Source organism: Lipophrys pholis (genome assembly GCF_963383615.2).
Source record: "Lipophrys pholis genome assembly, chromosome: 1".
NCBI lineage: Eukaryota > Metazoa > Chordata > Actinopteri > Blenniiformes > Blenniidae > Lipophrys > Lipophrys pholis.
In genome coordinates, this window is record NC_137635.1 from 40,828,918 (window position 1) to 40,854,113 (window position 25,196).

The window sequence follows — 25,196 nt, forward strand, 5'->3', positions numbered from 1 at the left end:
TGGTGGACAGTTGCTGAATTTCACCACCATGCCAATATGTGACCAAAAACCCCCAACTTATAGTACAACAGCGACACCCTGTGGCCATATGGGGAACAGTCAGAGTACACCCCGGACTTGCAAGTACCCGATGCGGCCAGCGGGCGCCGCTGCGGAGTCGCTGTCGTTCACACACAGAGACGGCAGAAGTCAACCAAACAATTTGTGCTCCAGCTGATTCGGTCGCCATCTTTGTCACGAACATAAACAACACCAGTGGGTCGCGTTCTGGCGTCTTGGATGTACCCCCGTCACTCGGAAGAAAGCGACGTCGGTCGTCCTCCCGCCGGGCTGCTGTTTTCGTGCGGAGATGAGGGTTGATGTGGCGACGTGAGCTCCGCGGCAGAGTCGGTGAGACGCGGTGCGGAGCTGCGGCTCGTGTCCAGACGCTGCAGCCGCTTTAAACACGGGGTTGTGTGTGTGTGTGTGTGTCTGTCCGCGAGCGTGATGCCATGACAACAGTGCGGCTGTCATCCGACGATTTTGACCTTTTGTTCCAGTCTGGTTCAGTGTCAGCGATTGCACCATTGACGCGCACTGTGGCTTTAAAGCCGCCGTGAATGGCCGCACATGCATGATGACGCCCGGCTGCTTCAGGCCGTCTGTGTTTACCCAGATCAGGCTTTTGTGTTTTCTGGCATGTTGCACAATTGTTCCCATTTTTTTTTTTTTTAATTTGACTCTCTCTGTCAACAGAGATGAAAGTCCTCTGCGGATTTTCTCACCGGGAGGAAGCGGAGGTGTAAAGAGGAGGGGGGCGGGGAGGGGCGGGGACTGGTCAGCTGTGAGGCGATGGACCAGGAGTACGAGAGGAGGCTGCTGAGGCAGATCAACCATCAGAACCTGCCATCAGACCCCCGTCTGAAGAAGGTGAGTTGTTGGGGAGGGGGGGGGGTCATAAGTACTGCATGCACCACAATCTGTGTCAGCTCCAAGATCCTGACAGAAGTCTTCCTACTATAGGCTCTAAGTGCCACCTGCAGTCCTGTCAGTGTGAAGTCAGGGGATCGCTTCATTCCCACCCGTGCTGGAAGCAACTGGAGCATTAACTTTCACTATGCCAATGTGAGTGGAGCAGTTGAACCCTGGCGACACTGATTTTCCAGCCCGTCCACTGATCACCCTTTGTCTCTCTCAGGAGAATTGTCGCTCCCCAAGTCAGAACCACAAAGCGAAAGATGCCAGTTCAGATTCAAGCAAAGGTCAGTCACCCGTTAGAACTTTCTTACTGCCATTTCAAGTCGGTTCAATCGCCCGGACTGGTTTGAATCACCCCTTGCCTCTGCCGCCCCTCCAGACGCCGTGGCGTACGCAGCCCTGCTGAGAAACGAGTTGCTGGGGGCCGGGATCGACACGGTGCCGGACCCTCACACCGACGACCGGCGGCACGCAGTCCTCTCTCAAGACTGCCACAGCGTCTTTAGGGTGTGAATCCCAGCAGACATGACTCGAACACTACAAACTCAGTCATTTGCTCGTGTTTTGGGGTGAAGAGAGTTTCTAACTCTGCTTCACGTGTTTCCTCTCCACAGTACACCGTCCACACGAGGAGAGTGCCTTCGGATAGTGATAGTGAAGTCTCCCCTTACTCCCTGTCTCCACTCAGTAACAAGAGGTAGGACATGTTTGGCTCGACGCTTGCTTCTCAGAGCTGTCCCTAAACTTGCACTCACTTATTTTTATTTTTATTTGTTTCTGTTTCTGAAGTCACAAGCTGCTCCGCTCTCCCCGCAAGCCGGCCAGAAAGATCTCCAAGATCCCCTTTAAGGTGCTGGATGCACCGGAGCTGCAGGACGACTTCTACCTCAACCTGGTAGACTGGTCAGCGGGCAACTTGCTCAGCGTGGGGCTGGGAGCCTGCGTCTACCTGTGGAGTGCCTGTACCAGCCAGGTGAGGCGAAGGACCGACGCCGTCGCAGCGTTCTAGTTCCTGTCGAGCAGCAGTGGAAGTGGTTGTTTACTGTGTGTGTGTGTGTGTGTGTGTGTGTGTGTGTGTGTGTGTGTGTGTGTCTCTTAACAGGTGACGAGGTTATGTGACCTCTCAGTGGATGGAGACTCCGTCACGTCAGTCTGCTGGAATGAAAGAGTGAGCTGCCAGACATGACACTGCAGCACAGAGTGACTAAAACGGTGTGGTGATGAAGTGTATGAGAAGGATAGGTTACCGCTACGACGAGGCAAACAAGTGTTTTATTCCCACAACTGTCACTTTTAACACTGAAGTTTTTAGTTTTTTTTTAGCATTTTTATTTATTATAAAAATATAAACTGTTGATTTTTAATCACGTTTTGCATTTGTCAACATATTTTGCCTAATTTTCTACTTTCTCATAAAGTGGGTTTGTATTTTAAATTTGAATTAAGATTTAAATTTTTTTTACCAAATGTTGTATTTATTTGTAAACATTAGTTTTTTTCCCCACACATTTCAATTTTCTTTAGTTTTTTTTTCTTGCCCATTATTACCTCTGAAAATTTCAATTTTTTTTTAAATAATGATCTTTAGTCCTTTATTCATGTACCACCCTTCATACATGAAGTAAAGATCAAGAGAACAAACTCGCCATCTAAAAACAAAGTGGTTAAAACGGGACTTTTAAAAGAACGCCCAAATAAAAAGATTTTTTAAAACTACTAACAAATGGTGCGTGGCAAAAAATTGGCCATTATGAAATCCCAATGTCTTAATGTTGAAAGTTGTTTGTTGACGAAAACCTTCAATAAAGCAGCTCGGATCAATGTTAAACTGCAGGTTATCTTATATTCCGTCTGAAATGCACCAATCTGCTCACCCATGAAGTGATTTGTAGCTGGTTAAAAGATAAAGATCTGTTCTAAATCCCTGGATGCAAATACATGTTACAGGTTCCTGTTTTAAGTTGAGAGTCTCGCAGCTTGACTTTTCAATAAGTCACCACAATATTCCAGAATCCACAGAGCGAGAGATGTTTAGGTTGGAAAAGGGCTGATTTTGTAATTGTTGTAACGTGGATCCAGAGATTTAGTGTGGCGAGTGCCGGCAAAACACAACAATGGTTTCTTTGCTCTGATCGTGTCAGGGAAGTCTGGTGGCCGTTGGAACCCACAAAGGTTACGTTCAGATCTGGGATGCAGCAGGAGGGAGGAAACTGACCAGCCTGGAGGGTCACTCAGCCAGAGTTGGTGAGTCAAGTTTAGAAATCTACAATGCAGATTCAAACCCACATTTTTCTTGTTTTTGTTGGTGGTAATACACACACACACACACACACACACACACACACACACACACACACACACACACACACACACACACACACTGCAGCTGTAGTGAAATGGTGCCTCTCCTTTGCGCCCAAAGGGGCCTTGGCGTGGAATGGCGAGCAGCTATCGTCTGGAAGTCGGGACCGGGTGATCCTACAGAGGGACGTTCGAACACCCGCGGCAGCTGAGAGAAGACTCCAAGGTCACCGGCAGGAAGTGTGCGGCCTCAAATGGTCCCCGGACCACCAGCACCTCGCCTCTGGAGGAAACGACAACAAGGTGACGCCAAGTTCGATCCCCAGTAAAACATTGACCCGGCAGCTTTAAAGTACTCTGACAGATGAGGGACGGTATCAATAAACCGAATATACTGATGTTCTTGCTGTCGTCTCTCCAGTTGCTGGTGTGGAACAGCTCCAGCCTTCTCCCGGTGCAGCAGTATAGTGACCACCTGGCAGCAGTGAAGGCCATCGCCTGGTCGCCGCACCAGCACGGGCTGCTGGCGTCGGGGGGCGGCACCGCCGACCGCTGCCTGCGTTTCTGGAACACGCTGACGGGTCAGGCACTGCAGAGCACAGACACGGGCTCCCAGGTCTGCAACCTGGCCTGGTCCAAGCACGCCAACGAACTGGTGAGGGACACATGTTGTTTAACACAAGGTGTTCTTCCCAATGTGTCTCCAGCCTCTCCCAGTGTCACGCCTGAACTGGATTGCTTTCTGTATTTGTAGGTGAGCACACACGGCTACTCTCAAAACCAGATCCTGGTGTGGAAGTACCCATCACTAACACAAGTGGCCAAGCTGACTGGACACTCCTACAGAGTCTTGTATCTGGTATGACCAAATGGCTGAATTGTTTAGCTCGCAAAGTGTGTAACCAGATGCCAACATGTCCCACAAATACACATTCAGTTTGATGCGTCCCTCCCAGTCATTGTAACCTGACTTAACCACTGATCGAAAAGTTAATGGAAACTGCATCTACATGGTATAGGAACGATTCAGTAGCTGAAAATTGAATATCTGTCCTTTCCCAGCTACACAATCAACCTGAAATGCGTGTTCGCCTTATTTTGACAAAACATGCCAACTCAACATAGCAGGGCTTGCTGTCAGGACAGAACTTCTGCACTACAATGCCGTCTAGATTCTACATAACTTGATTATGCAGCATTGTTTGTGTTCCCATCAGAGTCTTTCCTCTCGTCCCTCTCCACTGACAGGCTGTGTCACCAGATGGCGAGGCCATCGTCACGGGAGCTGGAGACGAGACGCTGCGTTTCTGGAACGTCTTCAGTAAGACGCGCTGCACCAAGGTACCGACGGTCCATCGTTCCCGAGTTCCTCGCTCCCGCGTGCCACCCACCGAACTCCCTTTCAAACACCCCACTTTGCTCTCTTTCTCCTGGCAGGAGTCGAAGTCGGTGCTGAACCTCTTCACAAGGATACGATAGTACACGTGCAGGGCCGGGACTGCTTCAGCTGAGCTGCAGTTAACAGGCACAGACTCAACCAGCTATACTCGGACTGCTATACTCGGACTGACCCCACAGACCCCTTCTCCTCTCCGCACCACAACACTTCAAAAAAAAAAAAAAAAAAAAAATCCTTTTTCTTTCTGTGAAGGATGCAGGAAAGAAAAAAAAAACCAACCCTCCAACTGCCATCCCTCAGTGATGTCACTGATTAAAACACAAACAACGCAGTTTATTGTCATGACTTGGGTCGCGTTTTCTTCTGTCGTGGAAGTGATTGAGTTGTTTATTAGCGGATGTCTACGTGTACAAGAGTTATAAGCTACATAATATAATGGTATAAGCATGATTCGTATCGGAAGACGCCTGACTGGGGCAGTGGTTTTTTTTTTTTAAAAAAAACAAACATTTTTTTTATTGGGTGATCATGGATTCCAGAAGTATGCAACAGAAGATGACCAATAAATAAGAGAGGACACAGTTGCTGGAGCCGCGGCAACAAATGATGTATTTATTGGTGTTTTGTTTTGTCAGTCGATTGAAAGATGAGTTTGTTTTGATGTGAATGGTTACAGGAATGGCACTGTGGCACTTTTTCATTTAGGTCTGACGGGTGTGTCATTAAAAACATGCTGCAAAGAAACCACTTTATCTCCACACCAGCCCACGCAATGTGTCTTATTGACTTTTTAATCCAGGGATCTGTTTTCCATGTCTTCTCTATAAAGGAAGCAGCACTGTGTGACTTTGGCCGTCCCAGAGGGCCGTGGCTTGAAACTTGAGGCTCTAAATCCGTGGCTGCGAAAGGGCAGTTGAGAGATACCCGTTGACATGGTCGTGTGACCACATGCTATTTGAGAAATGGATCTGCCGCCGTCTCGGATGATCAAAACTCAGCCGCACTGCACTAAAACGGTTGATTACAGCTTCTTAAGTAGATGGATACGTTGGCGCGGGTCCACATTCCCCATCTACTTCCATACTGAACTTTATTCCCTGTACTTAAATGCTACTAGAAACTTGGATCGCTTGATTTATTTCCTGAAGGTGTCGTATGGTGCCTCCGATTCGGCGAAGAGCAATGCCGAGCAGTCAAACACACCATCATACTCAAGTTTTGGAAATCCACATTGCCGTCCAGCAATTATTTAACATGATAGATGGATAAAATTGCACAGTGTTAAGGAGACTTTAAATGCCGACACCAAAGATTGTTGAAGTATTGGAGGAGTTGATTTTGTCCTCATAAATGAAAGCTGTGGGGGTAAAAATGGCCAGATTACTAGCTGGAACTAGTAATCTGAATATCCGGAGCCCTGCAGGCCTCGGCAGAGCAGAGAGAACTCCTTGACAATCTCTTTGACTTGACGCTTGTTGGTTTGTTCCCTGGAAGACATAAACGAGAGAGAAAGCCATATTTTACCTGCGATAAATCAAGAAATGCAAAATATATAAGTTGGGTTAGGGTAAATCCAATGGCGGGTTTGCAGATGTGCAACCACTGATATTACCGCCAACAAGCTTTAAATTAAAAGAAATAAGCTCTCTAACACTGGCATTACATGGCAAGATGTACAATAAAGTGGGCGCTCAGACAGATTAACCCAATAATGGTGAGTTGTGTTTAGCTTTTTTGTTCTGCTTGACTCTCAATCTCCTCGGGGGTGAAAACCATGTAGTTAATGCTCCAAGTAGATAATCTAAAACTAACTCTGTCCCCTTATTTTAATGTAGATTCTGCATGAAATAAGTCATTCAATGTACTCGAGACCCATCGGCGGATGGGTAAACTATGAAATGACTTTGTTTTGACTCAATCTGCTCTGGCCACCTTATTAGATGAAGCAGGTATAGAAGATGGATGTATAGTTGGACTAAATGAATATAAAGTAGAGTAAAAGCTGTATTTCAAATAGCAAAACTATTCACCAAAAGATGCTGAAGCATTTTGTGAATTTCACACCAGAATTCCAGTCAATAAACGTCCTGAGAAAATCTGTTTGTATAATAACTATGATGGGAATAATGCTGAAGATGGCGCTGTCAAATAAGATGAGAAGAGGAAGGTTGAGGATGAGGAGGCTCGTGGATGCAGTGAGGCGTTGGAAGCTTGTGATCTGCCGCAGGAACCATGAAACGAATTCTGAATAGAGGGGATTACCTTAAAAGCTGCTGAGTAAAGGTTTGTTTCTGCTCTGTGGAGACGTGGGATGAGGGGAACCCCGCGGTCTGCAGCGTTTCCTTCAGCCACTGGGACAGCAGCGCCGGAGAGTGTCTGTTTAAATTCAGCAGTACCTCTGCAAAGTGTTCAGTCAGGCTGCGGGGTGATGCACCTCCAACCGCCTAAGGTGAGAAGAAGAAGAGCAAAACTCTTCCAGAAGTGTCTCAAAAGAACACACAGGGTGCCGCTGATCAATGGTGCAACCTTGAGGCTACAGACGGGTTCACCTGGAGTAAGGTCTCAGTCAGGAGCCGTCCGTCGCTCTGCAACACCTCTCCCAGGGCGGGCATGTCTTTACAGCGACTTAAAAACTCTGCCTGTGTGGGACGACAAGCATCTGTGAGGCCAAAGTCGACTGCAGGACCAAGAAATGTAACCCAGGGTAGAACTACTGCGCATCATCGACTCACGAAGAACCCGCACGCCGCTTTTACAGTCGGCGTCTCCGGAAACTTGACTGACAGAATTCCTGAAATGTAAGAAACAGATTGAACTGATTTTTAACTTCAGCAAAAGCTTTAAGCTTTCAAATTAAAAGCAGTTTAAAGAACATCAATCCAAAATGCGGTTTTTTTTTTTAATCCTACTCACCACAGTAAAACAGTGCTTTAACATCCAGTTGGTCAGACAGATACAGATCAGGCTTCCTCTTAAGAATCTAATCGTTGAGAAGACAACACGCAAGTTGTAGATAATCGAAGAGTTTCTCTCGTGCGAATGTGCACCATGAAAATAAAAACCAACCTGGGCATGAAGATGCATAAATGATTCTGCAATATCAGGGTGATCCCTTGGACCTGATTTAAAGAAATGGCGTGTGAGACTAGTTGTGTTTAAGAAAAAAAAAAAAAGGGACCAACGCTCGCAGCTCTTTTGTTACCTTGTTGGAATATAGTGAGCGTGCTGGACGTCAGCACTTCAGCGAGGCCGCGGATGGTTGAGATGTGATGCTCGTCCGCAGCAAATATGTGAATCATCTAGACTCACAGATACAGGAAGAGATGAATAATGACTTCAAACATTGATCATGTAGCGTTAAATAATGTTTGGAGGTTTGGAGGAATACCTGCCGCGCCAGGTCCAAAGCTGCGGCTTGAGGGAAGGTGCTATAGATCTGACCCAGCATCTCACTCAGCTGAGGCACCATGGGCCCGAAGTCATGGAGGAGGGTTCGAACCGATTTATCAAAAACTCCACACACCGCCTGGATGGAAGGAAAGAGTGGGCTTCTATGAGTGACGGTGAGTCACTAAACGCTCACGGTGCCGGATCAGACATGCAGAGATGTGGCGAGTGAAGGAGCTGAAACATGCCTCATACCTCCACCACCTCCGCCTCATGGAGCCACTTGCTGAGGATGTTCTGGATCAGAGTGAAGACTTGCTGCAGGACGACCACAACCTACACATTGGAAATCAAGAAGACGTTGCACTGACTTGATTCAGATCTTTTTGACCAATAAACCACAGCATTCTTCTGATTTGTCTCTGAACTCACAGGGTTTTGTTTGCGCCGAGCGGACATGAGTCTGGGACTGGCTGCTCCCTCCAAGCTGTCCACGTCTCTGTTGATGTCCAGCGTGGTGAAGAGGCTGGACAGCGTCCCCAGAATGTGGATGATCGTCTGCTTATTGGCCGGATTAGGCTACGAGGGAGGGGAAGGTATTTTGTTTAACGTGGCAGTGATTTACTGTTAGCAAAGTGAAGTGGGAGCGCGTTAAACCAACATCGTCAAAGATTCAGGAAAAACAAGAAAACACTGTGCAGAGTCCAACGCAATTTCTGCTTTCACCGCTTTTTTATTAGCCGCATGAAAAAACTAAAAATTAACAATATAGAATGAAGAGAAACATTGACTTCGAAGTAAGAGTCTATTCAAAGGATTCACTTTATTAAAAAAAAAAAATCAAATAAAAGAAAATAACAGTTATGATGTGATTTAATTGATAAGTGTAAGGTAACCAGATCACCCCAGTTTATCCAGCATCTCACCCGTCCTCAATCTAACCCCTTACTGCCAGCTAATGACCAAAAGTGAGATTACCCACAATTTACACAGGCCTGTTACACCTTCAAGGCAAAGCCATGTCTTAATGTATGTTTATGATTCTCATTTGTCTATTTTATGTCTTACTGAGCTATGTGCTTGCACTAGATGTATTTTAGTAGTGTCAGTGGTTTGTCCATATAGTGTAATAGAATAAGCATTGTGATTATGCAATTAAAAATTATCTTCTGTGTGTATGTACAGAAGTTAATTCATAAAGTAATTGTTTATTTCATGTGCGAAATTATCAATCTTGCTTGTTGTGTCTTTGTTTTTTAGCTTATTGATTACAGAATAAGTGACTTTTTTTTTTCTTTTTTTTTTGGTCCAGAGCCAGCACGGACAGCCAAGCATGATTAAAGCACACCCACACTTTCATTCCTTTTACCCTTGAAACGGGAAGCCGCGTTATAACATTTTAAATAAGCAAGTTCATAAGCTTCAACAAGAAAAAAAACCCAACTGAGTTATAACCTCCCACATTTATATTTCCATGAAAAACCATAAGAAAAGAATATCAACAAAATAAAGACATTCACTGTAGAATACTGTGCTTTTAGAGAATTCCACTCGCATTGTTCCTCTTGTCATTGTTTTACCTCCTGCTGAGCCAGTGAATCCAGCTGCTGGATGTGAGGCGTGATGAGTGTGTGCAGTCGGCCTAAAATCTCCTCCACTGGCAGGGCGGACAGCAGGAAACCCAGGGCCTGCATCAGCCACATGCACTGGCTGCTCTGCACACACACGCACGCACGCACGCACGCACGCACGCACGCACACACACACAGACACACACGGTGCATAACATAAATGCTGTCCTCCGAGCAAAGAGTGATCTTTAATGTTTGCAGACTAACACAAAAAAAAGAAATCCTAGCACTTGAGGGCTGCTTACTCACCTTATGTATTTCTTTTAGCAGCACATCCTACATGAATTGCAGATAAAAGCAGTTATGGTTTGTCAAAAGCAGATTTAATCAATCACTGTGCCTGTGTCGGGGTCTGACCTGCGACACAGTCAGGATGTCCTGAGCGAAGGGGCCGAGGTCGTGTCGACACTCCCTACAGATTCTCTTTAACGTCGATACACTGGACACCGACAGCTCGGGCTTTTCTAGGCCCTGGAGCACCATGGGTAAAATGCCACCCAGCATCACTGGATGGTCAGCCAGCCACTCAGCCAGAGAGCCTTGTCAAAAAGACGAGTTGTGAACTCTTCTTAGTTGGATGAATTTACAACAATCTGATTTGTAATTTTAGCCTAATTATTATATATAGTATGCAGATGGATGAGTATATACCTATGGTGTACATGACGGTGTCGGCCAGCATAATGTTGCTGATGTTGATTCTGGGGATCAGACCGATCAGGCCAGGAATAACATCAGAGTAGTTCACATCGATAGTCTCAGCTATCGACTGGAAGCCAAACAACAGAGCCTCGGTGTCCTAAAGATAGAAAAGAACACGTGATCTCAGATCAAAGGAAGGGAGCAAACACCAACTCTGAAGATGGAGAACTGAATGAAGGGTGGTGCTCTCATCTTAAGGAAAACAGGGTGGAAATGACAAGATTAGGGATTTCATGTCAGGGAGGTGAGTCACACTTGGCCTCTGCTATTCGATTTAGTCTATTATTGTCCTGCCTGTATTCAAACTGAAAATATAAAGCATAGTGGACTGACAACTGTTGCATATTGTTTTTTCAGACTATATCCTCAAGCATCCAATCAGACCCCCTCTGCAATCTCTGATATGGAGAAACATGATAGTGAAACCATTTCTTTCAACTGAAAAACAGAAAGCAGCTTCTCAGATCTGGTGATTCTAGAAAGTGTTTTTTCACAACTTCCTTTGACATGGACGAAACTAGAGAACCTCGGAATAGGTGAAGGTCCCTTGTGATCTCTGATGCTTTTCCTAAAGCAGCGATGGACCTATCTATCCATCCATCATCTATTACCGTATACATATTAGCCGAGGCAAACTAAGCAACATTGTGTGAGACAAGCTGAGTAACTGGATCAATCCCCCACACAAAGAGGAAGAACATGCAGACTTTGAACAAAGAGAGCCTCCCAAGCCAACACTGAAAGCTGTTATTTACAATACCTGCCATGCTGCTGACTGCTGCGGGTCCAGCAGGTGTCTGCCCAGCCTGTCGTAGAGGTTACTGAGCAGCTCCGCCCCCAACATCTCATACACGTACATCAGAGTGTCGGAGATGTCTACCCTGTGAAGAAAACCAGCCAAGGCAGCACTCAAGTTTTCATAAATCACTAAATATATCTTCAACAGATCAAGTTTCTAAGATGAATTTGAATAAGTCTTATAAGTCAACACATATTTTTAATAGAAAATAGTGCGCGCAAAAACATTGAACAAATCCTACAATTGGACTTTTCTTTTTGTCAATGTACTATTGAAGCATTTCTTATGAGATACTGACACTCTAACAATATTCCAAAGCCTATTTTTCATGGAAGCTCCCATCAGACGCACTCTGACCTGTAAATTCTGAACTGCTCCTTGTCATCAGTGGACCAGGAGGCGTATTCCTCCTGAGATGGATAGTGACATTTATGTAACAACACGTCCACCAGCTGGAAGTAAACCGGCCTGTAAACCTGCAGGTAAACTGCCTGCTTGTCCTCCTCAAATGACAAGATTTCATCCTGAGAATGTGTAAACAAAGAAAGTTCAAATAATTTATCAGAAAGCGAAACAACAATGTTGAATATTATATTTGTAAACTGAAACAAAAAAAAACAAAATATGTGAAAGTAAGAAAACTGCCATCCATTTATTTTTTTATACCTGCAGAGTGTACCAGAAGGTGAGTGTCAGGGAGCTTGTCGTCTCGCTGACTGGATAGTGTCCAGGGATACCCGTACAGAACAAAATCATGTTAACTAAAGCCAGATATTCCTGCCAGTGGTCCACCTGCTCCAGCAAAACCCTGTCATACGCAAACACGTTGAGGAAAAAAAAAAACAGGTGAATAGTGAAACCTGGCCACAGGACAATGTTGCGCATGTGCTTCTATAAGTACCGTGAGTGGGTCTCCCCCATGGCCACAGCGATTCGACAGATACCGTGTGAGGTCTCCATGTCCCCGTCCTGAGCTGCTGTCTTCAGCTGGTCGTGGAGACCCAGAACCAGGGGCATCAGGTTCACCAGGGCAGTGATGTACCTGCACATTAACCCTCTCAGAATTTACACTTCTACACTGAAGCTCATCTAAACTCATTTGATCCTGCACCCTTGTTTACCTATGGCAATCAGGCTGTGAGACGGCGTTAACGATTGTCTCAACAGCTGTGTCGAAGAGCTCTGGGACAGACAGAGCAGTGAAACAGTCCTGGACTAATTCCTGGCTTTCTCCCAACGGCACATTCAGCCCCACCCAGCTGGACAGGCAGCGGAGCACCTTCTCCTTCACCTGGTTGGTTGAATCCTGGCTCTGCAGGAGCTGTCGCAGCATGGGACACACCACCACCCACTCTCCCGCCAGGGCCTCTCTCAGCTGAGTGCAGCGAGACTGAGCCAGGCGGCTGCTCTGGAACTCCTCCGGTAGCACTGTGAGGAGTTCCAGAAGAGCCAGACAGTGTGCGTGGGGGTCCCGGGCAGCCTTCGCACCAGAGTCATCCTCCGAATCTGGTACCTGAGGCTGGAAGGCCCTCACCATGTCCGCCACAGGCTGTGACCAGGCCTGTGGGATCAAGTTAAGAGCCATGGAGGCCAACGCAACACAAAGACGAGTCAACACCATTTTAGGTCCAGAGGAGAAGTGTAAGATGTGGGAGAGGAGCTGCATCCTGAGGCTCTCTTGTTGGTCTGTTGGGAGGTCGCTCCAGTGACGGGAGATCTTGGTGTGGAGCGTGCTGGCGCCAAAAAACTGAACCTCCGGGATCTGAATAAAGAAATTTAAAAAGTTGTTGTTGTCCTCTGCTCTCAAATATTCTTTAAACGCTATCAGAAATATATATGGAAGTCAACTGTGCACCTTGTCAGCAGCGAGCAGAGCCCAGCTGAACTGCCATGCCTGTGCCGAGGCCTGAGCCTGGGTCAGCCACTTCTGGGCCACATTCTTGTTCTCCATGTCTGGGTCAAAGTAGAGCTGGTAGAGGGCCTGGAGGGAGAGAGGCAGGCCAGTTGTGGCGGAAACGCTTGAGCAAAGGAAGAAATTTGGTAATGACAATTCAAAACACTGGCAAATGACAGAACTCAATGCCAGCGTTTCCACATTTCCTGAAATATGTTTGAGATTATTGACTCAGCGTCATTATATTCAATTTTATGTGACTTTGTTTGTGCATGAGCTTAAGATGCTGCACAGATACTGTAACTCAACACATTGATTACATGTAATATGCAATGCATGTACATATATATCAAGTATGTGATTTATACACCAAACAGCACATAAAATGCATTATGTAGGGATGTTGGTTTGTGTTGTTTTCTGTGATGCTGTATATTGTTAAAATAAGTTATTGCGTTTCCACAAGTATCTTATTGGAACTTCTACTTGTGTGACAATAAAGTTTTATCAGTCTACTTACTTATTAAAACGTATAAATTAACCAAGATGCATTATTAACATACACTAGTAATTATCTATCTTCGATGGTCAATAGTTACCAAAAAATGTGTTGCCATAGCAACTAATCCAAAGCACATGGTGCTAGTTATTATTAGGACAGCATATGCTTATAGCTGGTATCAGATTACAAATGGTCTGGTTTTCCTAATTTCACTGTGTTAAACTAGACACACTGAATGTGGTTGTTTCGTTTAGTATCCGTGCGTATTGTTACTGATCTATAATTATGTTACACTGGTTACTGGAAAGGACACATTCGCCTAGAAGATCATCTTAGTTTTATAGATATAACCATATATGTCCAATTCAATAATGTGTCATGAAATGAAGAGACTGACCAGTAACTTACCGACTCTACATTCTCCACTGTTAACTCCAACTCCACCGAGCTGTCCACCGGGTTGGCGGGTGGCTCCATCGGGCGTATTCCTGGTTTTTTTTAGGGGTGGACCGTCTTTTGGACAGTCTGATCGGTCAGTGGAGGTAAACTGAAGGGCCACTCAGCGTCCTCCAGAGTGTGTCAAATCCCGCTGTCAAAGGACGCAGCGGGTCACTCAGCTGTCCACACAGTCCACATGTGGGCAGTGCGCTCACGCATGACGACACTCTGACCTCTGAGGACCCGCAAGTTGTCGCTCAACCGGCAACACCGACACATATCCAGCTGGCAATTTCTACACGTCGGTATTGAGTGCAAATCAGCAGTATATGTTTAATGCACGAGAAGTTGCTTGCAGTTTGGTGTTTTGGCGCTTGTGCGCGCGCCGCCGGGCTCTCAACAGGCGCTCCTGACGCAGACAGCTGCGCCGTTGACGCACAGACGTCTGATTGGAGCAGCGAAGCGACACCGACTGCAAACTCGTGTAATTAGGTGCAGAGGTTTAAAAAAAAATAAAAAAATACAGAGATTCAAACGTGAAATATGCCCCTGCAGATCGTTCACTGACACATTGTGGTCTTAATGAAAAAAGTCTGTTTTTCAGCTCGCACGCACGCCAGGCCACGCCGCGCGCCGCACCGCGCCGCGCGCCGCGCGCAGCCCCACCCCGGCTCCTCTTCTGCCCGACTCCCTCAGGATATTTTTAGCGCTGATGATGTTCCCTGTCAAATCACGTAACGGAAACAAGCTCACAGCTACAGATCCGGAGCGGCCGTGCAGATCCCGCTCAGCCCGGTTTATTGCGATCCGCAGGATTGAAGCTTGATGAGATGAAATTTGGAATAAATGTGATGTTCGGCGTGCTGGTGGCCCTTACCGGCTCATCGCAGACGGGAGGTAAGGTGTCGTCCTCTCCGAGTGTGTCTGTGTGTGTTTGATGCGAACAGACTTGACATCCTGCTGACGTTGAGTTGGGCTCTTCTTGATTCAGCACATGAGGCACAATTGATCTTTAGTAAAGTTTATATGCGGCTGCAGGCGCCAGATATTCGTTGTTAATTCATGTGCGGATCTTTTTTTTTGGTTTTTGGACAAGGTTATTTGTGACACAGCACCTCAGCAGGATGTGCAGTAGTAGTTTGTACCTTTCTCAACACTGTTACTTATTTCACCGTAACACCAGTCCAGCAGTCAAGATTTCTCTCTCTTTTTTTTAAACTTTCATCTTACATTTACACTATAAAAATATATTTGTTTTGAAACGAATTAAACGTGAGTAAGCTATTCTCTAAATCCATTAAACAAAAGCCAACCAACTATTTTCATAGATCTCTTGATGAATGAGTGTAATTCTTCATCAAACCCAGTAAAAACTAATTGTGTGTTTCCAGCGCCTCCAATTAAGCATTAATGCCTTTGAGTTTGATATTGATCCGACACAGTAAAATTAGATCAACTAATCTGGAATTATGTTTCTACTATATGCGTGATGAAAAACAATCACATTTGATCAAAACTGATTTCTAAACAGCACCACTGTCGCTGGTTTGAATCCAGTCCTTGGGGGCCTTTCTGTGTGGAGTTGTTGTATGTTCTCTTGTAGGTATACTCTAGCGTCATCTCAAGTCCAACAACATGCGTTTCAGTTTGAATGTTATGTATGTGAGCGTGCGTGGTTTGAATGTCTCTCTTTGTCTGCCCTTTGATTGACTGGAAACCTGCCCAGGATGTATTCTGCCTTATCAGCTTGTCACTTGGGAATGATTTATATAAAGCCTAAAAGACGTGATAAAGACAGTAAAAAATATATATCTCAGGCTTTGGAAGCACTATTTGAAATAAGCATTCTAAATAATCTTATTTCCACCAATACATAGGGTATCAGTATCAAGATATTTATGTTGTCAGTTGAGAGAAGTGTCCTCAAATGCACAATTAGTTGAACACATGCGTGTCCCAAATAGGAGCGTTTCTCCAGCTAAACAGGCCATAAATGTGCACAATTTAATGTTTTCCTCCTTTAAAAATATTTTTCCGATGACTAAATCAAAAGCCTTTCTGAAGCAGGACTTGCTTTTATTTCAAAGGTCAGAGCAGTGTTTCACCTCCTGGCTCCACTCCAGCCACCTTGCCGAGTCACACTGGAACGTCAGTATCTTCTGACCCGACAGAGGATCCTGGGAATGAGGCCCCACAGTGGACACATAATCTGGCAAGTGGGAATGAAACATGGACTGAAAGCTCCACTGGGACTCCTCAGTCACAGGAGACAGTCCCCTCAAACACTCAGATAAACACTGTATTCACAACCCTGACTTCTGCAACGCCGACAAACATCGCCTTCGTCACCGACGGCCCCTCGGCTGCTCCATCTTCTACAGGTACAAATCTTTGCATACGTCCTTTTAATAAGATGGTTTTTTTTTACATTGTCAACACAGAAATTATGGTGATGATTCTATTGATTTTTTTTTATGATAGTGCGCCTATAATTTCCCAGTCCAGTTTGTTTACTTTATCCAGACCAGAACCTAAAAATAACCCTTCACTAAACGCTACCTGTTTGCGAAGCAAACACAGACTCTCCAGCCAGCAACGTGCCAGTAACACCATCCACCTCTGACCCCCCCACCCACGGGTCTGAACCAAGATCAAGAATGTTTCGTAACCTCATCGAAGCGATTCCCTTATTTAGATCAGACAAATATAACTCCCTATGATGATGACATGCTGCCTCTTTAAGGAGCAAATATGAAAACACCCTGGCATAACCCCGTCCATATCGTGTCATCACGACCCTGAGAGATGTGAAGGCCTTCGCTTGGCAACAGGCCCTCCTCAAATATCTCAACTAAAAAGCTGTAGACAAAATAACAGGCCCATTTCTGTTCTTGTTCAGTGTCACATTGTGACAAGTGTGCACACAGGTGGAAAACAACTTTACGGAGTATTCTGTTTTTTTTCAATAGATGTTGTACAGAACTCCTCAGTAATTACACTATAGACTGAATGACCTGTAGACGTTTCACTTTCCCTCACCCAAAGAAGACTAGAGATCTTTTGAGAGGGTGATCTTTGAGTGAACTATTTGCGTTCACATTGACTGGGAAAATCATTAAGTCAAACTGTGTGTCAGGAAGAAACAGATTTATATTTGTTATGCTTCTTTTTGTAGCGTAGTTTATTTTTTATCAAAACAAATTACTTCAGGTTGTAACTGACAAACACTATAGATTTTGTTGTTGTTGTATATGTGTATGCAGTTTGTTACATGATTAACCTGTTGTTATATACACTGTCAGAAAACAGTGAAAATAGTGGGGAAATTTTTTTTTCATTCATTCATTCATTCATTCATTCATTCATTCATTCATTCATTTAACTTTCAAAGAAGCGTAATCACCGGGAAACCAGTCTTTAAATAGGATCTACAATTTGGATCAAAACAAAAACAACCAGTAGTTTGAATTACACTCATGTTTCTATTTTTATTGTCACTAAATTTAAAGCAGCAGGATGCTAAGGTTACTCTTCCACACAGGTTTGTTTGACTGGTCACACAGTCTCATGATTTGTTCAGGCTTGTTTTGATTGACCTTGAAGAGGAGGAAAGGATCAATTGGAAAAATGCATTTGACTTGACAAGCAGGATTCCAGATTTTTTGTCAGGTTCCCCAACAGGAATAACATGTTTATATCAACGATAAACGTCTTTAATTCTATCAAGTTCACCCGGCAAGTTGAAGCCACCAATTACAAATCAAAGAATAGATACTTGGATAATCGAAGAGTGTAATTGTATCTGAAACAGCCACTGAGGTTTTATTAAGTTTATTTGATGCTTGTAAATGCAAACAGTGTGTTAAATAAGTCATCTCCTCTAGGCTCTGCAGAGCAGGATAGCTTGAACCTGCAGGCCTCAACAATAAGCGCAGCACCTTAATGTCGGTGGCGGCGATCGATTTTCATGAGCAGGGTAGTGTACAGTTACTTCTGGCTGCTGTCTGCAGGCTTCACTGGCTTTGAAGAATTCTCTGTGGTGTTTTGAATTGATGCAGCCCTGTGCTCACATCCCCACCTTCAGCTGCTGCCGAGGGCCTTTCATCCACAGCGAGCGGACCCCTCACCACCTCCCCGCAGCACACCTCAACTCCTGACAGCACAGCCCCGCTCACCAGCGTTTCCCTCGCCGCCTTTTCATCTCAGCCAGCCCATGCAGGGACGGGCGTGAGCGCCACGGCTCCCACCTCCACAGCGCAGTCGGAGTCGGACTCCTTCTCCACAGCCAGCTGGCAGACCACAGGTCGCCCTCAGACCTCGGCTCCGGGCCGAGCCCCCGCAGGGCCAACACACCACCAGGGCCCGTCTGAACTCAATGTTGGAGATGAAGGTCAGAGAAGAGATTTTCGGCTTCTTAAACTGAATCACTGTAAACTATGAAGCTACTTATTATGACCATCTTTGTTTGTCATAGAGCTGAAAAGGAATCACTCCAGATCCCGTCTAGACCCTCTGCTGGCTGGTTTACTGTCAGTGTTCATAGTTAGCACGGCAATCGTCTTCGTCATTCTGTTCCTCAAGTTCAAGCAGCGGACGAACCACCCAGAGTTTCATCGACTGCAGGATTTACCCATGGTGAGACACAGTTAACAACGGTATAGCAGTAACAGTGCCTCGGTGCTTCTCAAATATGCTTTAGATTTAAGAGCAAACAGCGTCATCAGCTTCAAGTGTGAAGGTTAAAAGCTGAAAGGAACGGTCTAATGAAATAAACTGTTTCATTACATTGTGAAAAATGTAGGACTTCTTTGTTTCTGGAGGGTGACATGTACTTTTAAACTTAAAGCAAGGATAAATTAAACATATGCACTTGTGTGTATGACGGGATAAAGAAATATAGAAGATGCAGGGATGGATATGTGTGTATGTGGTTTTCAGAAATCTTAACCAAAATCAAAATTATGACATTTAAAATGATCAAACTTCCAATCTCACTTTTAAAAATCGGCTTGGAATCGGTTTTGATATGTTTTTCATGAGCAGAGAAGAAATATAAGTTGAATCCCTCTATGAAGTTGACCTAGAAAAGCTTTTAGGTTTTTATCAGAACGCACAAGGACAGATTAGGTGAAATAAGCAGGAACATGATATGAAATACCTTGAGCCTCTTGGTATATCAGCAATCAACTTTGGCTTAGAGATCTAAATTCTTATTAGTTTTCATCGTTTTTTTATTGCTCAAGTTGAAGATTTTGTGTCGCATTGTTTTGCAAACTGGATCGCAAATCATTCTCAATCCCATTACAAAGTGTTCTTGTTTTGTTCATCTGCTCCAGGATGATTTGATGGAGGACACGCCGCTCTCCAGATACTCCTACTGATGGAAGCTGCTGTCCTTCCAGCCACCCCTCGGAGATCAGAAGCTCATCAAACACCAAAGGGAAACCACTTTGGATCAAAGAAGCACTTTGTTGCCTGACAGCTGCTGTATCCCCTCTGTTGGTTTTGTGACTGAAAGATGAGGGTCACTGATTAATATCTACACGCTTTCTTCAAACGAGGCTCTTCAGAGTCACTCCAACTTTCTTCCACATTCCCCTTTAAAGTTCTGGAGCTGCTCAGGGTGGTCAGACTTTCTCTTTTCTGTCCCTTCACGGAGTGTTGAATTCATTAGACCTCTGCATCCCTGACTGTATCCTTATGTATGCACAGCACTTTAATGTGGCATAAAGGGTCACACTGCCCCCTAGGGGATTTCTGAGGTAATGTGGATCAAGGTTGCGTGACATGTTTAATGGACAACCTCGGGTTTTCAGAGGGATAACTTCTTTTCAACACTTGGGAAAGTAGCAAAGTGCCCATAAGGAACTTTAGTTACGATACCTGAAGTGACCAAATGTGAGTGAACTGCACTTTTAAAACCAAAATACCAGGTCACATATGTTGTCTTAAAGCCAAGGTCTCACAGCAGAAAGTCTACACACAAATCACTGCTCTTCTTACAGCACAGGTTTCCTATTCAGCTGTTTCGTTCAAATAACCGAGTAAGGTTACTTGTGGGAAAATATTTAGCCTTTGATGTGTGACTGTACATGTTGTTGGGCTTGTATCATCAGGGTCAGATGCTCTTGTAGAAATTTTGAACTTGGCTTTTGCCTTTGTTAACAAATTTAATTTACATAAATATTATACTCTGCTACACTCTAATTTGGAAAATTGTGTGTGGGATTTGATGGCATCAAGCATTGAATTTGCTGGGCTAAATACCTCTGATTCACATCCAGAAGTGTAAGAGAACCTGTGGTGGCGACAAAACACTTCCTACTGCACCTTCTACAGCATCAGTTATATTCTTTATACATGGCTTTTTTTGGTAGATGGTATGAAGCTTTTATATGTAGTTTTATATACATATACTCCCTTGAAATTTCATTTCAGATTGCTATCTTAAGAAATGACCCAGGACAAAATATGAACCTACCCCATTTAAAAAAATAAATAAAATGTTCATATGGGTTTGTTGCATTAATGAATTAATACTCTATGTCAATATACAATTAGCAAATGAAATTGAAACATAATTCCAAAAGCAGCTACTGCAAAACACAGTATTTACTATGCGAATAACCTGCACAGTGGCGCAGTGGTTAGAGCTCTTACCTCTCAGTGAGGTGATACACAGTTTCTGTGGATTTTGCTTCAGTCCACAAACATGTATTTCAGGTTATATGGTGACTCTAAATTGCTCTACATGGTAATGTATTGGACCAGTGACCTGCTCATGACCACCCTGCCTTTTATGAAACTGAGCTAGAGTGTTGCCTTTCAAGAGGTCGCTCCCTTGGGATTTTAATTACAACCACACAGGTTAAAAGACATTAATCATCTATGAAAGAGGCCTTACTCCCATTGTAGATAAAGTGTTCTTATTAATTTAACAAAAAAGACATTTGCAGGTACTTTGACTATTGAAAACAATACAATCAATATTGGGCTTATTTTTCCCTCAACAGGTCAGGCACATCCTTCACACCGGTCCTTGGAAAAGTTGCTCTCACACACAGTTGATTAAGGTGAGAGATTTACTAGCAGCAGCGGAGGAGCTTTAAAACTGGTGGTTACATGTGTCTGTATCGATGGAGTATCATGCAAGTGTGCTGTAACTAAGCTATTTCAAAACTATGATTACTTGACTATCAAGTGGAAACAGTATTGTGTGACAGTGTGTCATTGAGATGTAAAAAATGTACGGATTTGAGGATTTCCTGTTTGATAATAAAATACAAACCATTATTTAGGCCTCAGGTTGTTCGTGCTTACGAGGTGGGAGGCGGTTTTATTGTAGCAGTAGTACACGGACAGCAGCTATGTGGCGTGTCATTGCATAAAAAGCTGGTTTCTTTTGTCTAACACGATTGAGTTGATGTTTTGAACCCGACAGTCTTGCTGTGCCAGTTAAGACATGTGTTAGGGACTTTGAACAAATGCGAGGCTTAGAAAAAGCCACTCCTTTTACCCACACGCCATTGTTATCCTAATCAGTACCCATTTATGACTGCTCTTCGATAATCTATACTTTTTATATTGAAACAAGCCCGTAAATCAAATAAAGCAATGCAAGTCATGATTGGAATTAGTAAAACTTTAATTGACAAAAGCACCTCTCATACAAAACATGGAATTTTTCAGCTTGAGTGCAAAATATAAAGGTGATAAAGTCCATCAAACATAGGGTACTTTCCTCATGGCACCAACTTTTTTATTGCAGCATTTGTTTGCTTTTTATTAAATTGGAAAAAAAACACATCAGTCATTTAGTTACAATTTCTACATGATGCAGTTAAATGTAATATCATGACATGCTGAGATGCTCTGTGTGCAATGGGAGTGCTGATCTGTAAGTACACCACATATATTAACCCCAATGAGACCGCTCCCTCTCCACTGAAACCAGTTTCAACACCAAACAATCTAAACTTTTCCTCACTTGAGCTGTTGCTCTGGTCGGATGTCAGGACGCACTGTCGGCCAAACTTTTTACAAGATGTGTAATGGGCATGATTATTGCGATGATTGTGTAAGCCCAGCCTGAAGTCTTCATGGTCATTAGGCAGTGACCATTGGGTGGAATCTCCCCATTCGCGGTCCGGTCCAGCCCAGCAGATGGCGACCAAAGCTGAGTGTGGTCAATATCATCCCCATGAAGGCAATATTTCCAAACGCTCCCCTCATCCTCTTCTTAGGATCTGATGGAGACGAATGGAGCAAAACTAATTAGCTGCAAAATCCACGCAATAAAAGCAGAAAATGTTACCGAAACATTTTTCTCACCGCCCGTGGAGTAACCATGCGCATACACCTCTCTGCTGATAATCCACACAGCTCCTAGTCCACTCATGAGACGCTAGGACACAGAAAACAACGATTACACTCCCATGTGACGAGATTCAACATCACATATCAGGGATAGAGTAAATAAGATAAGAATTGACCGAAAAAGTGAGGTTGTAATTATGGTGTGATCGTGCAAAATTAACTCACAGGGGCATGCACACCACCAACAGCCAGACAGAAAAGGAAGCTGGGGTAGAATTCCAGGCTGGTGAGACAAAGACAAGGGTTAACTCTCACCTGCTTTGTCATTGACACTGTGCAATGATTTATTGAGTCATAAAAAACAATCACCATGGGGAGATTTAAACCAGTTCTTGACTTTCAAGCTGCCTATTGTGCCGAATAATGCTAAGACTTTGAGGGACAGTGAAATGTAGTCGAAACAAGAAGTCGTCTGTGAACAGGTTCTACCATCAAACCCACAAATCTTTGTTGCAGTCACACCTATTTCATATTCCTGTTTCAGATACAGCCTGCCGACTGTGGTGACACTAGAAAGTCAGGTATGGCCGACTATGTCTGGGATCTTTCCTCCCCATTTATCTATGCAGCCTATGATCCAAATAGAGGTCATATGATCTCAGCTATGACTGTGGTTTAGAACCAGTTTACTAGGAGAAACCAATTTTGTCTTTAAAACAGGCAATTGACTCCTGTCTTGTAAAAAATAATGAATGAAACTGTCATGCAGTAACAATCCAAACTGTGTAATAACTTAGTTTTCCTTTATATCAGAGAGCTTTGGTCAGACACGTGCAGTTCGAGGGCAATGGCTTGCAGAGGGAGACACAGCAGAAACCCATCAGCAGTGGGAGTTTCCAGGCTCTATAAGCCACCATTGCTCAGATCACTGCACCCTGACAAAGTCAAGACCTTGCCCTTTTAAGATGCAAACATCAAAATGCTGTAAATACATAAATGCATGTCCCAAACCTCCCTCTAATGCACCGATTAAACTTAATGTAAATGACTGGCTTCAGATGACATAAATAATTACGTGTTTTGATGAGCCCGCTGGATACAATTGAAAACGTTGCCAGTCTCGGAGTCATCACTGTACATCTGGGGATACTGCAAGGCGGAGAGCAAGTTTATTAGCCGAAGCACCTTTTACAAGGAAACTCAAAGTGGGATCTGTCGCGTTCAAAACATTGGAAATCTTCCACTCACCGGCACGTTGTACTTCTTCCGGGCTTTGCCTACTTTAATGGCCAAATGTCCAATCATGACCATGCTGGCAACGCCAGTAAACACCACAAATCCATACTCCTTGGAAAGCACGACCATGTTGACAAACCTGGAAAAAAAAAACCCAAAACAAAGCAAACTACTCAAAAATGTGGGGAAAGACAACGCAGCAGCAGCAGCAGCGCAGAGCAAGGACGCGTTTTAAAGGAAAGGTCGAACGAGGACACCAGCAGCGCAAACATGAGTCAGGTTGAAACCACGCATGTAAGATCACACATTTATAGACTCTCTGCATTATTCACACAGTATATGAGCTTACCTTAAAGGTCCGAGTTTCAGCTGTAAAGGCTCTGGTGGAAACACTGCAACCGACAGCACTGAAGTTTCCTGCGCGACTCCGTACGTGTGCGTAAACGCTTACGTAACGTCAACACCCAGCGAAGGCGTGGTGACGGCCGTAGATTGTCTGCTGTTTGGATATACCTGGCAGTTTTATGGCTGATATGTGCTAAAGGTTGGGCCCAGATTAAAGGAGAATGTCGGAAATGAAGTCCTGCGTGGGACTGGTGTCCCCGTTCAACCCCTTTAAAGCAGCAGGAATGACCGCAGTGTGTGTTCACTGTGCACTGCCTCAGCTGTGGTCGCAGCAGAACCAGGACATTCTACGATCTGACGCTAAAATGTATGCTTTAGGTTTTTATAATGTTTCTGGTGCAGTTCAAAAGGTTTTTCAGCAAGCTTTTTCGTTAGGTTCGCTTGTCGCGCATGCGCCTTGCTGCTGTATTTACGCACGTTACGTAGGTAACCAAAGTACACGGAAAAAAACGTGATTCACCCCTTAACTCCTCTACAAAAATTTCTTCTTACCCTAAATTAAAATTTTACAAGCCGGACAACTTCCCTGCAATCTGATTGGCCAATGTGTGTGCCTCCTCCATTTCTATTGATTGTAAACATTGTCAATAAGTGATAAAAGTTGCAATGGTATTATAAAAAGGAAATGAAAGTGATGTCTTTGATTTCACCACGAGGAACCTTTTTTGGATGTTTTCACTTTATCACACAGTTTAAATGACAATGCCAGTCATGTTGAATCTTTCCCTACTTTCGCTGTTTATGATTCCGTTCACTTGTGTAGAGCAATGAAGAATAAGGTGGTAAAGAGAACAATGCAAACAAGTGGCCATATCTTACCCCCAATATTAAAGTTGACAATGTAAAATGAAGATGTCACACAACCTTCTTTACAAAGAAAAATCACTCACAAAATACAAGAAGAAGAAAACCTGAACAAATTAAAAGTTTATGTCCATTAACCTGTCTGAACACGTAAGAGAGACCTGAGTGTCAGCCTTCATTATTATCACGTTTTGATCTTCCCCAATTTAACCCCCACCTCCTATTAAAAATTATTCTATGTGCCCTTTGATAACACTGTGCAGAGAAATCCAAAATATACAAATCCAACCGGAAGCTTAAAAAACTGTTGACAACAAATGTTTTTTTCTTTTCTGACTTATGTCGATGAATAAAAGACTTTCTTTGCAATTGAAATCCCTAATATAAAACATTTGGCACATATATTTCTGCCTGTGAAATATGAA

The 25,196-nt window shown here is 44.1% G+C and overlaps 4 protein-coding genes across 4 annotated transcripts; 2 read left to right on the top strand and 2 right to left on the bottom strand.

The window, feature by feature from the left end:
• The first annotated feature begins 153 nt into the window (after window positions 1-153).
• fzr1b (fizzy/cell division cycle 20 related 1b) lies at window positions 154-5,424 on the top strand. Its single transcript, XM_080468561.1, has 14 exons — window positions 154-390; window positions 736-909; window positions 1,003-1,104; window positions 1,178-1,241; window positions 1,337-1,464; window positions 1,572-1,654; window positions 1,747-1,930; window positions 2,060-2,125; window positions 3,099-3,201; window positions 3,380-3,561; window positions 3,680-3,913; window positions 4,013-4,117; window positions 4,507-4,599; window positions 4,696-5,424. Exons 2-14 carry the CDS (start codon window positions 832-834, stop codon window positions 4,735-4,737), a joined length of 1,464 nt encoding a protein of 487 aa, XP_080324687.1. The 5' UTR covers window positions 154-390; window positions 736-831; the 3' UTR covers window positions 4,738-5,424.
• Window positions 5,242-14,932, bottom strand: LOC308112787 (importin-13-like). Its single transcript, XM_080468550.1, has 21 exons — window positions 13,981-14,932; window positions 13,032-13,157; window positions 12,298-12,938; window positions 12,078-12,218; window positions 11,843-11,984; window positions 11,534-11,700; window positions 11,138-11,258; window positions 10,327-10,474; window positions 10,033-10,214; window positions 9,925-9,951; window positions 9,625-9,759; window positions 8,477-8,623; window positions 8,300-8,380; window positions 8,046-8,183; window positions 7,860-7,956; window positions 7,724-7,776; window positions 7,571-7,637; window positions 7,390-7,448; window positions 7,207-7,296; window positions 6,920-7,101; window positions 5,242-6,144 (listed from the first exon to the last, which is right to left on the bottom strand). Exons 1-21 carry the CDS (start codon window positions 14,047-14,049, stop codon window positions 6,051-6,053), a joined length of 2,907 nt encoding a protein of 968 aa, XP_080324676.1. The 5' UTR covers window positions 14,050-14,932; the 3' UTR covers window positions 5,242-6,050.
• LOC308112809 (uncharacterized protein) lies at window positions 14,696-21,636 on the top strand. The gene is made up of 5 exons (XM_080468572.1): window positions 14,696-14,907; window positions 16,098-16,391; window positions 18,095-18,400; window positions 18,485-18,645; window positions 19,347-21,636. The coding sequence occupies exons 1-5, from the start codon at window positions 14,841-14,843 to the stop codon at window positions 19,389-19,391; spliced, it is 873 nt and encodes a 290-aa protein (XP_080324698.1). The 5' UTR covers window positions 14,696-14,840; the 3' UTR covers window positions 19,392-21,636.
• mgst3a (microsomal glutathione S-transferase 3a) lies at window positions 21,632-24,369 on the bottom strand. Its single transcript, XM_080468584.1, has 6 exons — window positions 23,912-24,369; window positions 23,575-23,701; window positions 23,402-23,475; window positions 22,552-22,609; window positions 22,342-22,414; window positions 21,632-22,256 (listed from the first exon to the last, which is right to left on the bottom strand). The coding sequence occupies exons 2-6, from the start codon at window positions 23,689-23,691 to the stop codon at window positions 22,117-22,119; spliced, it is 462 nt and encodes a 153-aa protein (XP_080324710.1). The 5' UTR covers window positions 23,692-23,701; window positions 23,912-24,369; the 3' UTR covers window positions 21,632-22,116.
• Between the last annotated feature and the right edge of the window lie 827 nt (window positions 24,370-25,196).

Coding starts and splice junctions, on each gene's coding strand:
- fzr1b (XM_080468561.1), top strand. CDS start 832: ATGGACCAGGAGTACGAGAGGAGGCTGCTGAGGCAGATCAACCATCAG. Junction 910..1,002: donor CAGACCCCCGTCTGAAGAAG/GTGAGTTGTTGG, acceptor TTCCTACTATAG/GCTCTAAGTGCCACCTGCAG. Junction 4,118..4,506: donor CCTACAGAGTCTTGTATCTG/GTATGACCAAAT, acceptor CTCCACTGACAG/GCTGTGTCACCAGATGGCGA.
- LOC308112809 (XM_080468572.1), top strand. CDS start 14,841: ATGAAATTTGGAATAAATGTGATGTTCGGCGTGCTGGTGGCCCTTACC. Junction 14,908..16,097: donor CGGCTCATCGCAGACGGGAG/GTAAGGTGTCGT, acceptor TTTATTTCAAAG/GTCAGAGCAGTGTTTCACCT. Junction 18,646..19,346: donor GACTGCAGGATTTACCCATG/GTGAGACACAGT, acceptor CATCTGCTCCAG/GATGATTTGATGGAGGACAC.
- mgst3a (XM_080468584.1), bottom strand. CDS start 23,691: ATGGTCGTGCTTTCCAAGGAGTATGGATTTGTGGTGTTTACTGGCGTT. Junction 23,476..23,574: donor GGAAGAAGTACAACGTGCCG/GTGAGTGGAAGA, acceptor TCCGCCTTGCAG/TATCCCCAGATGTACAGTGA. Junction 22,257..22,341: donor GCATGGTTACTCCACGGGCG/GTGAGAAAAATG, acceptor CGTCTCCATCAG/ATCCTAAGAAGAGGATGAGG.
- LOC308112787 (XM_080468550.1), bottom strand. CDS start 14,049: ATGGAGCCACCCGCCAACCCGGTGGACAGCTCGGTGGAGTTGGAGTTA. Junction 9,760..9,924: donor TGCTAAAAGAAATACATAAG/GTGAGTAAGCAG, acceptor GTGTGTGTGCAG/AGCAGCCAGTGCATGTGGCT. Junction 7,449..7,570: donor TAAAGCACTGTTTTACTGTG/GTGAGTAGGATT, acceptor CTTACATTTCAG/GAATTCTGTCAGTCAAGTTT.